This window comes from Passer domesticus, chromosome 19 (genome assembly GCF_036417665.1).
Source record: "Passer domesticus isolate bPasDom1 chromosome 19, bPasDom1.hap1, whole genome shotgun sequence".
Classification (NCBI taxonomy): Eukaryota; Metazoa; Chordata; class Aves; order Passeriformes; family Passeridae; genus Passer; species Passer domesticus.
Window position 1 is genome coordinate 9,914,624 of NC_087492.1, and position 13,623 is coordinate 9,928,246.

General features: G+C 45.2%; 1 protein-coding gene across 10 annotated transcripts in view; it reads left to right on the top strand.

Annotated features, from left to right (window-relative positions):
* GTF2IRD1 (GTF2I repeat domain containing 1) overlaps nt 1–5,761 on the top strand; it is a 69,115-nt gene extending 63,354 nt beyond the window's left edge. For 9 of the 10 annotated variants that reach the window (XM_064395063.1, XM_064395058.1, XM_064395057.1 and 6 more), the window contains 5 exons: nt 2,042–2,119; nt 3,211–3,403; nt 3,853–3,890; nt 4,600–4,736; nt 5,508–5,761. In XM_064395063.1, coding sequence (XP_064251133.1) covers nt 2,042–2,119; nt 3,211–3,403; nt 3,853–3,890; nt 4,600–4,736; nt 5,508–5,582 — 521 coding nt within the window. In that variant the 3' untranslated portion in view covers nt 5,583–5,761. The remainder of the gene's footprint in view (nt 1–2,041; nt 2,120–3,210; nt 3,404–3,852; nt 3,891–4,599; nt 4,737–5,507) is intronic. The other variant, XM_064395061.1, reaches the window with a different exon arrangement.
* The last annotated feature ends 7,862 nt before the right edge of the window (nt 5,762–13,623 follow it).

A 13,623-nucleotide genomic window follows, 5' to 3' on the forward strand; every position in this document is an offset into this window, starting at 1 on the left:
GCTGCTTTGCTGCCATTTCCAGATTTGAAGCACAACTGGCCCCTGAGCTCTCTTTGCAGAAAGTTCTTGGGTTGCTTTTGTTTTGTTTTTGTGGGTTTTTTGGTCTTTTTTGGTTTTGGTTTTTTGGGGATTTTTTTTTTGGTTTTGTGTGTGTATGTGATATCCAGGCAAAGCAATTGTTTTCCAGGTGGAGAAGAGGCTTTTTTGAGGCTGTACCCTGCAGCAGCAGAGTGCAGAAGTTTGAGGTTGCCAGCACCCACAGCAGCAGAATGGCTGAGATGTGGGATGGGATCTTTCTGCCTGGAGTGCTGGGCACTGAAATAAGTCCCATGCAGAGGGCAGGGACTTGCAGTGGATTTTCACCTTGCATTTAAAACTAAACTTCCAGCCATGCATTTGCTTGAAACCAAAACAAAAACCATATGATTGCTCAAAATAATAAAAAATCATAATCATGTTATTGCACAAAATGAAACTGAATAGCTGCAGAGGATGCCTTGATCCCTCATGCCAAAGTTTGCAGGGATCAAATGATGCTCTAAAAGCCCACTATGAATAGCTCTTGTGAGAGCCACCTGAAGCACTGCTGAGGCCTCCAGCACAAGAAAGACCTGAACCTGTTGGAATGAGTCCAGAGGAGGCTGCAAACTCACCCAAGAGCTGCAGCACTCCTGCTCTGGAGCCAGGCTGGGGCAGCTGGAAGTGTTCACCTGAAGAAGAAAAGGCTCTAGGCAGACCTTGGAGCCCCTTCCAGGGCCTAAAGAGGCTCCAGGAGAGCTGGAAAGGGGCTTTGAACAAGGGCCTGAACAATGTCTTCTGGCAGCCTCTGCCCCCTGAGCTGCCTGGTGCTGAGGGCTGGCTTCAAACCTCTTGGCTTAAAGCATTAACAGAAATGCTGTGATTAAATGTTCTTTGAGACACCTGAGGATGCCAATACTGAAGATGGGATTTGGGCAGCACCTCCCAGCACCTCTTTCTACCCTTTTGAGCCACCCTCCACCATCACCTGAGCCAGCAGCAGCAGCATGAGCCCCCAGACTTGCACAGGGCACTCAGCACTGTGTCTGCAAGGCACACCTTATGTGTCTGGCCATGGCAGGAACTTGGGACTGGATGGTCTTGGAAGGCCCTTTTTAACCCAAACCATTCAGTGGTTCCATTTTTACCCAGGGGCTTGCCAGCCTGGGTGACAGTGCCTGCCTTGGGTGCGGTGAGGATCCTCTGTGGGAGGAGAGAAGGTGGGGAGCCCACCCCACTGAAGTCCTGCACTGCCTTGGGTGCAGTGAGGATCTTCTTTGGGAGGAGAGAAGGTGGGGAGCCCACCCCACTGAGGTCCTGCTGGTCCTCCCTTGCTGGGAGCTGCAGGGGTGACCACAGCAAGAGGCAGATAAGTGTGTTCTCTTGGTACTTTATACCTCTGGGGAAAAAAAGGCATGAAAGGGACAAGTTATGGTTAGGGTTATTTGACTCTAGGTCACAGGTTAAGGTCATGACCCCAGTCATTTGTCCTGGAGCCTCCTGAGGACGCTAAATAGCTGAGTGTAAAATCTACTGACATAGGCACATTGTTTGACATGAGAGAATGGAAGAGAAACTGTTTAGCACAATGAGGATAATTAAGAAAGCTAGGAAAGCCAAGCTGATTATATGGCGTATTATAAAATAATACTTCACTTAGGAGCTTAGCCAAAACAGTGCTCTCTCATTCCTTGATGTCACCTGTGGGAGCATTCATGGCACTGAGGGCTTGAGTCTTCATTGCTTTGCATTTTTTCTAGTCATTTACAGCCCTGCAAAGTAGATATAAAATGCTTTTAGCTGTGGCAGCACATGGCAAATGGAGATCTGGCAGCATTTTAGAGTGCTTTGCACAGCTCTGAGAGGTGTCACGCAGTGGAAGCACAGAGCAGCCCCTCTGAGGTGTCCCCAGGCCATGCTGGGGCAGAGGGACACTGTCCTGCATTGTGGCAGTGAGATTGGTTTTCCAGGGGCTCAGAAGGAAATGAGTTAAGTTCACCCCTGTTCTTTCTTGCTTTTGCAGATGAGGATGATGCCAACAGGCTTGGAGAGAAGGTGATTCTGCGGGAGCAAGTGAAAGAGCTTTTCAATGAAAAATACGGTGAGTCTCTGCTTGCACACGTCACAGGGTGAGGCTGGTTCTGCTGAGAGCAGCCACAGTTAAAATTATTGCCACAAAGGCCTCTATTTATAGCCCAAGCCCATGGCAGCTGCTGCAGCACAGATACTGTCCTGCTGCTCCGTGTTACAGCCTGCCCCCAGGGACATCCCTGTGCCTCACTCCTGGCACATGGGACCATTACCTTCTTGTTGACAGCTCATCCTTGGAGAGGGGAAGGGGTATGGCAAAATGCAGCACAGTAGCAGGATTTGTTCAGTCTGATGTCAGCCATTGATGGGACAAACTCTCTGGGAGGAAAGCCAGAAATGTGGCTGTGCAGCCACTAACAGCTTCAGGTTTTGGAGCTGCAGAGATGCAAGGGGGACCAGGCTCTTACAGTCAGAGGCAGCACAGGAGTGAGGGATGTCCTCTGCTCCCCAGTGAGCAGGAGATGAAAGGGTACCAAGAGAGGTGAGCAGCAGGTTTACTTGTACAGAAGGAAGGGCTTTTAATGCAGCAAGGAATTAAATTGAGGTGTATCACTGCCATAGGATGTTATGGAGGCCAAAGAGATAAATTTATTCAAGAAATGGGCAGGAGTGATGTGATGTGATGTGATGTGATGATGTGATGTGATGTGATGACAAGGATGGCTTTGGTCTCCACCCCAGTGACCTCCAGACCTGCTGATGTGCAGAGGCAAGAGGAAATGGGCAAATCTCTTCCATTTCCCCTCTGTCCTGGGCTGTCTTGCATGCTGCTGCTGCTGGTCCAGCCATGGGCTTGGGCAAGTGTGGCAGTATGTGTGTGTGTGTGTGTGTGTGTGTGTGTGTGTGTGTGTGTGTGTGTGTGTGTGTGTTCTGAACTCACCTGAGCCTTCTGGCAGAATTCTAAATGGAGACTAACAGAGCAGACAATAAACTGGGCAGGTACCTGTAACATGGCTGGGTGGGATGTGACTGCAGCAAAGGTTGGGCACCCTAGCAGCCATGGCATCCTAAAGTCCCCTAGGGCTCTTGCTCCTTCAGCTGGTTGGTTCTGGAGCCCTGCAGGGTAAAGCTGTTGTGCTGTCCTCTGTTCTGCCATTACAGGAGAGGCTCTGGGCTTGAACAGGCCTGTCATGGTGCCCTACAAACTCATCAGGGACAGTCCTGACTCTGTGGAGGTTACGGGGCTGCCGGACGATATCCCTTTCAGAAATCCCAACACCTATGACATTCATCGGCTGGAGAAGATCCTGAAGGCTCGGGAGAGCATCCGAATAGTGATTATAAACCAGCTCCAGTAAGTTTTCCCAGCTCTGTGATGCGGGATGTTTCTATTTGTTAAGTGTTATCCTTGCTTCTTCAGCCATAAGCAGAGCAACTAACCCTGAGGCCACCAGAGCCACCACATTCTTGTGGAGGACCTGCTCCATCCCTGGCATCCACTGTCCTGTGCTGCAGGGAGGTACTTGCCCATGGGTGGGCACAGTGAAGAGTTACAGGGATGATTTGTCCCCTCTTTCTTGTGCAGTTTGGGATGGTGACACTGGGAAGGGATGTGACATGGGGGCTGGCAACTCAGAGACCCAGCTGAGCTCTTTCAGGTTGCTTCTCTCCAGGATGCACTGGGGATGCTCCAAGTCCCCTCTCCACACAAAGGGGTGTGGGAGGAGTCAGCTCAGGGTCAGGCTCTGGGCTGTGTCCCAGTACAGGGTGAAACCACTGACTCATGCCTTGTCTTTTCCACAGGCCATTTGCTGAAATCTGCACCGAGGCCAAACAAACAGGTAAGGGAAGGGCTAGGACATAACTGTGGCTGCTTTCCTGGCACTGTGGGAGAGAAAATGGATGGGAGTTGTGAGGTGGCATTTGAACCTCCCATATCCCCAGGGCAGGATGGGGAGAAGATCCTACTACAAAAAGTTAGGCTCAGCATCTGTTCCAGAGTAAACTGTCCTCTTGGAGGATTCCACTTCTGGGAGCTGTGGGAAGACTGGGCTGTTTGGCTCAAACTTTCAGCATGTTCTGGAGGATGTAATTATCCCTCTCCCATTAGCAATTTACTCACCATGAGCAATTTATTCCCTGGTTAAAGCCCTTAATTTGAGCCATCACTTAACAGTTGAATTTCTAAGGCAACAAGGTTTTCTGTCATCACTAGCAATGTGTTTCTCTCTCTGTCCCATCATCCCAATAAATCTCAGACAGTTTCAATCAAATATGTCAGAATTAGCAGTCCTACAGATAACTACAATCCTGTTTTATGAAAAGAGGTGGATGAATAGAGAAGGGAGATCTGGCAAGCCAGAGCATGCCTGCAGTGTGAGCAAAGCTGACAGCCCCGTGTCACTCATGGAGGCCAAGCCTGTGTCACCCCAGCAGAGCACTGCAGGGGATGCTCTGTGGAAGGCGAGGTCAGAGTGGCAAGATGAGTCCCCACATTTAGGGACCACTCTCAGGGCTTGGACACCTCATGCCTCCCCTCTCTCCTTGCAGACAAAGACATCAGTGTTCCCAAACGGAAGCGGAAGAGGATCTCCGAAGGGAACTCGGTATCTTCCTCTTCCTCTTCTTCCTCTTCCTCTTCTTCCAATATGGAGTCTACATCATCAACAAATCAGATCTCACTTGTGGTAAAGCCTTCCAGATATTAGGGGGGTTACTGCCTACCTATCTTTCTGCTTCAGGATGCTGCTCTGTTCTCCTCGAGCTGTCACCACCTCCCTCCACCTGACAAACACTATAAAGTATGATGTAAAATGGCACAAGCAGGTTTGGCACAGGAGGAGACACACCTGTGGGGCTGGATTTTTCTGCAGGGTTTGTCTGGGGGAGGTCAGCAGAGCAAAGTGCCCGACACCCCCAGGGGCTCTCCTGCATTCCTGCAGTGTGCCTCGGGGTGCTCAGCTTTAGTGGGTGCTGCATATGAGACAGGCTCAAGCAAATCCCTCCACCCCCTGGGTTAAAACAGGACTGCTGGTGACATCACCTCAGCTCTGTGGTGCCTCTCAGCAGAACCTGGTGATTCCTCATGGTCCAGGCTGTGCTGGGTGTACCTCTAGCTCAGTTCTGGAAGCAATGCAGAGTTCTAGAATGCCACAAAACAGGAAAAATAGGAGATAAAGTCAGGGAGATGCATACAACTGCATTCCTTCAGGCCTTGGCTTCAGTTGTGGATGATACCAAATAAAACTCCCCAAAAATGCACAAGAGAAATAAAAACTTTCAAGGGTTTTTGTCAAGTTTGCTAATGGTGTTTTGGTTTGGGGTTGGTTCTTTTCTCTTACTTGGAAAGTGGGAGCAACAGCCAGTTGTTGGAACATGTCAGAGATTTGATGTTTGCATGGTTTTGTGTTGTGTCCTAACGGAGACTTTTGCCTTCTTTTTCTCTCCCTCTCTTTCAGCAATGGCCCATGAACATGTACATGTTAGACTATGGTGGTCTAAACGTCCAGATCCCAGGACCTATTAACTATTAGACCTCAATATCAAATAAGAACCTCAAATGAAAGAAAAAATAAATAAATGTAATTTATGTAAAAAGTGTATATTCCAATATGTATCGATGCCTTTTAGTTTTTCCAATGATTTTTACACTATATTCCTGCCATCAAGGCCTTTTTAAATAAAAATAAAAAGTGTTGCCTTGCTCTTAAAAGTACTTATTTTATTGCATATCGTATTGATAAACAACATTAATAGGCAAGAATAAAGGCAGAAGGGCACTCCTTGGACAGGCCTTGTTGGGCTTTGGCAGCTCAGTAAATCCTTAGGGCCATCAGTACCTGAAGCCAAGGGGTCTGAAATGTTTTAATGCTTCATTTAATTTAGCTCAAAGGTGTAAAGATTTATGTACAGAGTGGCACCGAACTGCAGTGGTGACAGGAGGGAGCCAGCCCTCCCAAGCATCAGTCACCTTCAGCCATGAGTTCTGTTGGCTCTGAAGCCCAAGTGCATTTGGATTAAAGGGGAAAGAGGTTTCAGGCCCCCGGAGAGGTGAGATCCCCCCAAGCCCTCCCGTGCTGAGTCTCCTGCCATCCCAGACTTGGAAAGGCACAGAAAGGTTAGATTGTGTGCGATAACTGGCATTTGAACCAGGAAAAATTTTCAGCCACTGAAGTCCTTCACAATTTATGGTTTTATGATTATCATTCTATGATTTTATGAGAGGCCATTTGGGGGAGGAAGTCCCACAAGAGAATCATGGAATTGTTTAATTTGGGAAAGATCTGTAAGATTGAGTCCAACCATTAGCCCAGCACTGCCATGTTCACCACTAAACCACATGCCTAAGGACCAGATCCACATGTTTCCTGAATGATGGCAGGATAATGGTGATGCTTCCACTTTCCTGGACAATTTATTTCAATGCCTGACCTCTCTTTTGTCAAAGACATTTTCCCTAATACCAAATCTAAACATACCCTGGGAAAACTCGAGGCCATTTCTTGTTGTACCACTTGTTACCTGTGAGGAGAGACCACTGCCTGCCTGGCTACAACATCCTTTCAGGTGGTTGTAAGCAAGAGGGTCCCCCTGAGCCTCCTGTTCTGCAGCTGATCACACGGATGCTCCACAGGCTCCACAACACTGGATCACTGCAAGAGGCAATGCTGAGTGCATGCAGGGGTGGCCCTAGACTCCTCCATGTGCCCTGGACTACCTTCCCCCATATAATAAACAAACCAATAAATTGAGGGGTATAATTTGACATTCCTGCCCTTATATTTCCATTCCATTCCATTCCTGGAGTCTGACAGCAGAAGCAGATGCTGTTCCTTCCCACTGCATGTGTTTAACTTGTGCTTTGTGCCTGCTGAGAGCTGTGCATGGGTGAGACACTGTGGGAGAAACCAAGAAGAAGAAACATCCTGGCTTGTGTGTAGGTAAATGCAGCCCAGCATGAGCCAGCAGTGAAGCAAGAGCCCTGGGGCTTCTAGCTTTGGAGTCATAAACAGTGATATGAGGCATCACTGTGGGGTGCCCATTGCTGAGTGTCCTTCCAGGACTGCAGGATGGGTCACAGCAAACCTGACCCAACAGCAGCAGCTGTGGTCTGCTGGTGAGTAGATGGTGGCAGACAGAGGATCAAAATCACTCCTGGCAGTTTTTCTGAGGAATCTGCTGCTTTATTTGTTTTACATGTTTTTGCTCTGCTTGAGCCTGTGTCTCTTCAGGCCATGAGAAGGCTCTGGACAGTGCATGGAAGTGTTATTTGATGCTGGGTAGAAGTGTTACTTGATGGTGATAGACACGTTTCAAGGCAGCTGCAGTTTCCTGGATCTGGACTTGAATTTGCTCTGGAGTTAGGTGTAAATGGTCACACAAGATAACAAAATCCCAAGTAAATGTAGGATATGACACAAAGGTGGTGAAGTCTGTATCAGTGACCCCAGTTAGAAATACATTTAACATCTGAGCAGTTGGCATCAAAATCTGAGACTTTCTTGTTTCTGCCTTATACTCAAACCTGTAGCATCTCCAATTAGGAAACATGATTCAGAGATAAAAACTCATTTTGTCTTCCCAAATATCTGAAAGGGGCTTATTCACAGGTTATACCCCACCAAGCAGATGTCTCATAAGAGGGCACACTTTTTTTTTTTGTGTGTGTTAAGGACATAAAAGTCTGATGCCATAGCACTGTTATATTTGCCCAATTATCCAATTAAAAAAAAAAATTAAATGTAACAGCAATTTTAATTAAGTAGCTTAATATATGTAAAATTGAATACACTCGAAATATTGACAATATAATTTGGTTAAAATAAGGAATAATTTGGTTCTGATAACAGCACATAAGCAAAAATAACCACGTGGGGTACAGAGGGCAGGGCTTGACCCCCATCTCCTCACGTACAGGCTTGCCAAGCCAAAATTCCCCTTTTTATGCTGTATGTCATCACCATCTCCTCCCATATTTGATTTGTCACACTTGTATCACCGCCCTCATGATCACCTTTACCACGCATGCTCCACCATTCTTTAAGTAAGTTGCACCACTCTTTGGGGTCTTCCTTAAGGAGGCCTCTCCTCTTCCTCAGTGTCCTTTAATTCACCTTTTGGATTACACGTGTGCACCAAGCTGGTATGGTATAAGCCAATATTATGTTCTAACATTAAAGCAATAAATCTCATATAATTAACATTTTCCTGGTGTCCAACCAAATTCTCCTCTCTTCCAACTAAATTTAGTAATAGTTATCTCTCGCTTCTTCCTGTCCTGAACACCTGCAGGAGAAGGGGGGAGACCCCTCCTCTTCCCTTCTTTCTTGCCATTATACCTTTAACTGTTTTATTATTTCCAAATATTAATTACTGTATCAATATTGATTACTGTTTCAAATTTGTCAGCACGAATCATACCTATTTACCACAATACTGAAGGCATTAGCATGTTTAGCAATGATAGGGATGTTTGAGGCTGCTGCTGGAGGCTCTGGCAGGGTGGGGGGCTGGAGTGCTGTGCCCACACAGGCTCTGATGATGCTGCCAAAAGGCAGAGGTGAATGCAAGCAGAGTTAAATCAGGGCATGGGAACTGTGCTGGGGACTAATGACTTAGTTCAGAGAGCTGAATGTAATCACAAAGGCTGTAAATGATGGGTACAGAAACTGAGCAAAGAGACTCTCCCCCCACCAGCATCCCCTGCTCAGAGCCTGGTGAGCAACATGGGGCAGGGGAAGGCTGGCTGTGCCACTAGGGCACGGGCTGAGTCACAACACTGCCTCAGGTTTTCTTCCCCAAGTTTCCTGGTCCATGATATGGGGCGCCTGAGCCCCACTCACTAAAGGGCAGCTTGTACACTGCTCCACCTGCTTGGCTGGCAACCTCTGCATCCACCTGGCACCTCCAGTGCCCCCAGCAGGGTCTGGAGACTGCTGGGTTCTGGTAACAGAGGCATTTTGAGCCGTGAATGGCAGTAATTCCTGCTGTGATTTTGGAGAGCTTCAGGGCCACAACATCCACTTTCCATTTTCTGTGGCTGGGGTGGGAAACCCCTGCCCTGGTGCCTGTGCTTGCTTGTTGTTGGAAATTATAGAACTTTCCTAACTATTAACTTAATTAGTTGTTTTAATTAACTCCAAGCAGTGTCCACTTTTAGCCAGCACTAATTAAGTTTCTTTACAGGCTCTTATTGTTACTTTGATCATTAAATCACTGAAACGTTAAGTTTGCTAAAACTAACCCTGACAAGCTTCAATAAACAAAGCCAAAGGGAGTTGAAGATTGGACACCTGGGATCTTTAAATTTATAACCCTTCTAGGACGTTGGAGTAACCAGAAGATACAGAAGAGATTAAGGCCTGGAAAGTTGGACACCCCCCCATCTGAGAAAAAGATGATAGGAGGACTAAAGAATGTGGATCAAATTAGCATTAAGAGTAAAAAATAAATAACCAGTAAAGGATAGAATGCTAATTATGAAAATAATTATGTAACTTAGAACCCATAAACATTAATTTATTTGTTTGCTAAAAATGTGAAAATAAGTGAAAAGGACTCGTATCAGCATCTGTGTGGAGGCTGGAACTTTTGTCAGCCACACACACACCTCTGAGCCAAGAATAAAATAATACCTTACTTCCTAACACTGAAAAAAGTGTAAGAGAGTCTTATTTATCCTGATGATTTTGACAACAATTTACTTGTGATCCCAAATGGGACAATGCTTTTGATGCTCCATGGATTTACAGGATGGAGGACTCTGGTGTGCATCAAAAGCTTTTTTCAGGGAAATCCTTTGATCCTATAATCCAATGAATTCAAGGCAAAACCTCTGGGTTTTATTAAGGCATTATTGAGGGTATAAAATTATATCTAACCATAAGCTGCAGCAGAGAATCCCTCCAGAAATGGAGCTCCATAATACAATTGGGTTATAAAAGTAATGATACAATTTGTTATTTTCTGTTTTAAATTATTGTAAAACTGTATAAGTGAGTATCAAAAGGCTTCAAGTCCTCAGCTAATTAGAATAGTGTACTTTTAAGGGAGTACAAGTCCCCAGCTAATTGGAAAACTGTAAGTGGTTAACAGAAGCAGTTCGGTGCTCAGTGTTTTTTTAACTGTGGTGGCTTAGCTAAAATCATGCTAGTTAAAACAGGAATGTCCATAGCACAATTTCAATCTCAGGAAAGGTTGTAAAAAGTTATTAAAAGGTTGTAAAATGTTATTTTAAAAAATTCTAAGAGCTTTTAAAAATATTTTAAAGGTGTAGAAAGTTTTTTTGGTAAGGTAGTAAATACAGTATGGGACTATCTTCATAGCTCCTGGAAGAAGAGATTCCTCAAATCTCCCCCTGAGTTGTGTTTTAAGGAACTGAAAAAGGTGTGTGTGGGGGGGTGTATGTGATCCCCTGACATGAAAACAACTTGTTGAATATTATTATCATTGGTGGCTGATGTATGAGCTAAATGATCTCAAAACGTGGCATGTTAATGGGACTGACCATTTTGCAGCTAATGCTGTTTTGGAGGAGTGGAATGGAGCTGTATGTTGTTGGGGGTTGTTGGGGTTTTTTTGTTTTGTTGTTTTTTGGTTTGATGAATAATCCTGAGTTGCAGAAGAACTATATGCATGGTGAAATAAATGGGCAGGAGATCTTTCTCCTTTTTAATGCCTTTATTAAAAAGAATCAGCTCAGGTGGGGAGAAGCCGACGGGTCGCGCCCACGCCACCGCTGCTCCCAGGCGTGGCACGGAGGAGGAGGGTGATGCAGCTTTGTCCTCTGGTCTGCAGACAGAGCTGGGGATTCTGTCCTCATGGGAGATTAGCAGATTCCACCTTTTTTATCTAACACCCCGGGGCGTCTCTTTAATCAACATCTTTTGAGGTTAGGGTGAGAAGCAAAAAGGATCTAAGCAGGTACTGGACTACGCTCCCATCCTTAGACGTCACTTAGGTCACTTGTTGGCTCGTAATTTTAGGGGGTTTTCCTGGGGAAACTGTAAAAATTCGGGGCGCAATGCATTTCTCATCTGCATTCTGGCTCTGATGTCACTGCTATTTTCCTGGTACCTGGAAGGTCTGTCCCGTGTCCCTCCCTGGCAAGCAGCCAGCATCAGGGGGACAATGGTTAATCACCAGCCATTAACAGGTAATTGAAGAACTCCTCTTTAGGAGTGAAAACACCTTACAGCAACTGGTCTGACTTGTTTTTTAACTCTGCAACCTAAAAAAAAATATAACTTTCTATTCATAACACATGGTGTTAAAAGAATAAAAAACACACAAAAGGGGCTGAGAGGGTGTGACAGACTTTCTTCCAGCTGCAGGTGTGTGGAAAATCAGGCTATGAAAAGCCAGTGTCCCTAAAGGTGAAAGGAATGAGAAAGAGGTATACTTACAAACAAACTGTGGGCCTGATGTAGATAAGGCCAAATATGGAGAGGTGAAAGAAGCAGTGGGGAGAACCATAAATTCCATAGGAATTCCCCTAATTGACACAGACTGTTACTCACTCAAGACTGTGCTACATCTTTTGATTTAGAGAAAAGAACAGGGACACCAAGAAAAACATTAGAAGGGGGTATTAGGCATTTCAGGAGCTCTGTACCTCTCAAGTACCTCAGGCAATGGGGAAAGAAGGAAATGCAGCCAGGAAATTAGGAGAAAAATGAGGCTGCATCTTCTAATTGGGGAATGCCCAATTACCTCTCCCTTTATTCTGATAAATTTACAGGACTCCTCTGTCTCCTTTTTGGACATAAACCTCTCATGTTTGTGGATTACTTTTTCTGACAAATGAGACAAAGGAGTCCTGCAATTTTATTCAAATTAAAGGGAGAGAGGCCACTTCGGTGCACGTGCCTGCGGGGGTTTTCTCTCTTGAGGTCTTGGAGGGCACAGCCTCCTTTTATCCTAAACTCCCGGCTGCATGTTGCCCTCTTGCTTTCCCCATTGGCTGAGGTACTAGGAAGGTACAGCCTTCCCAAACCACCTACCCCATATCCCCCCTAGAACCTGTCATTTTACCCCAAAGTTCAGAAATTCAAGCTTGTGCAGACCCACTTGTGAAAAACGCCAATCAAAAATTTTAAAAGTTTAATAATAATAAAATTATTATAACAATAGTAATATAATTAGAGGAATAAAATTTGAACAGTTGAGATAAGGACAATTTGAGACAATAAAAACAAAGAGCCTGAAAAAGGACACCAGTTAACAGAGGATTAACCCTTAAAAACAATAACCTGTTGCACATTCATCCAACTCATACATGATGCATAAATTCTATTCAACCAAAGGATTTTGTCTGGTAACTGTCATCCTCTCAATCCTAACAGAGTCTTCTTGACTGAACAAGTTGGGAAGAAGTTAGTTTTCTGCTGATAAGGTAGCAATAAATTCCCTTTCTCTGAAAGATTTAGGTGTCCTGTGGCTGCTATCTGGTGTGAGTCCTTTCTTTAAAAAAAGTATCTTACATAGCATAGTTTCTATTTTAACATTATGTTATAACCTAAAACTATATTTAACACACTACTTAAGAAAATTAATACAGCATAACTTTCTAACATAACACATACAATATTCATTTTAATACTTGCGAAAAGCCAATCATAAAATACACATTTTTCACACACTTGTCTGTTTCAGGATTCAAGCTGTCTGGGCTCTCTAGGTAATCAGCTGGCCAATGAACATCTCAAAAGATGTTGAAAAAGCAGCACTTTTGCCAGAGGTCTCCAGGACCCTCCTTTTGCTCCCCACCCATTGCTGGGGGGGACTGGGGAGGGGGAAGTGGTGCTGTGTTTTCCACCAGAGGTGTTGGAGATAATGAAAAGTGGTGGAGCAGAAGGAAGAGGGGAGAATTTATATAAAGGACAGTAAAAAGTAGATGACAGGAGCTTTGACCCTGCAAATATTAAAACAACTCCACAGAGGGAGTAATTTGGCCTCTCGAAGATTGGCAAAGACTTTCCTCAAGATGTACTACCTTGGGTCTTTTTGTTTTAGCAAAACGAGCTGTTGAGGGCTGCCCAGCTAAAGCTGATAGCCAGACTACAAAGGAGAGTGCAAGGCAGGGGAGTGACCTTCGGCTGTGTGTCCTTTCCAAGGATGCCGGCTGTATTTAGCTGAGATGCCCCGAATATGAGGGCTTAAATATCTTCTAGTAGTGGTGTGCCAGCTGGCAGAGTGAGCAGAGGCATTTCTGGTTACATCAGCAACTACTGCATCAGTTATTAAAGTATTTTTTGAACAAGTAATTCCCGGATATGAGATTGTGGAGACAATGGACTGAGTGGGAGGAACTCATTTTACAGGGGAATCCTTCAAGGGATTATGGCTGCTTTAAGACTTCAGTGGACCTCCATACCCTCTGGCACCCTAAGAATTCAGGTCAAGTAGAAAGGATGAATGGACAAATAAAGAAACCCCTTTGAAGCTGGTGACAGAAACTAAGACGCCATGAGCACGGCTTTTGCCATTAGCTGGGGCAAAAATAAGAGCCAAACTCTGAGGAAATCATTCCCCCTGGAATTCATTTTCAATGTGGCAGGGAAAGGGAAGATATAT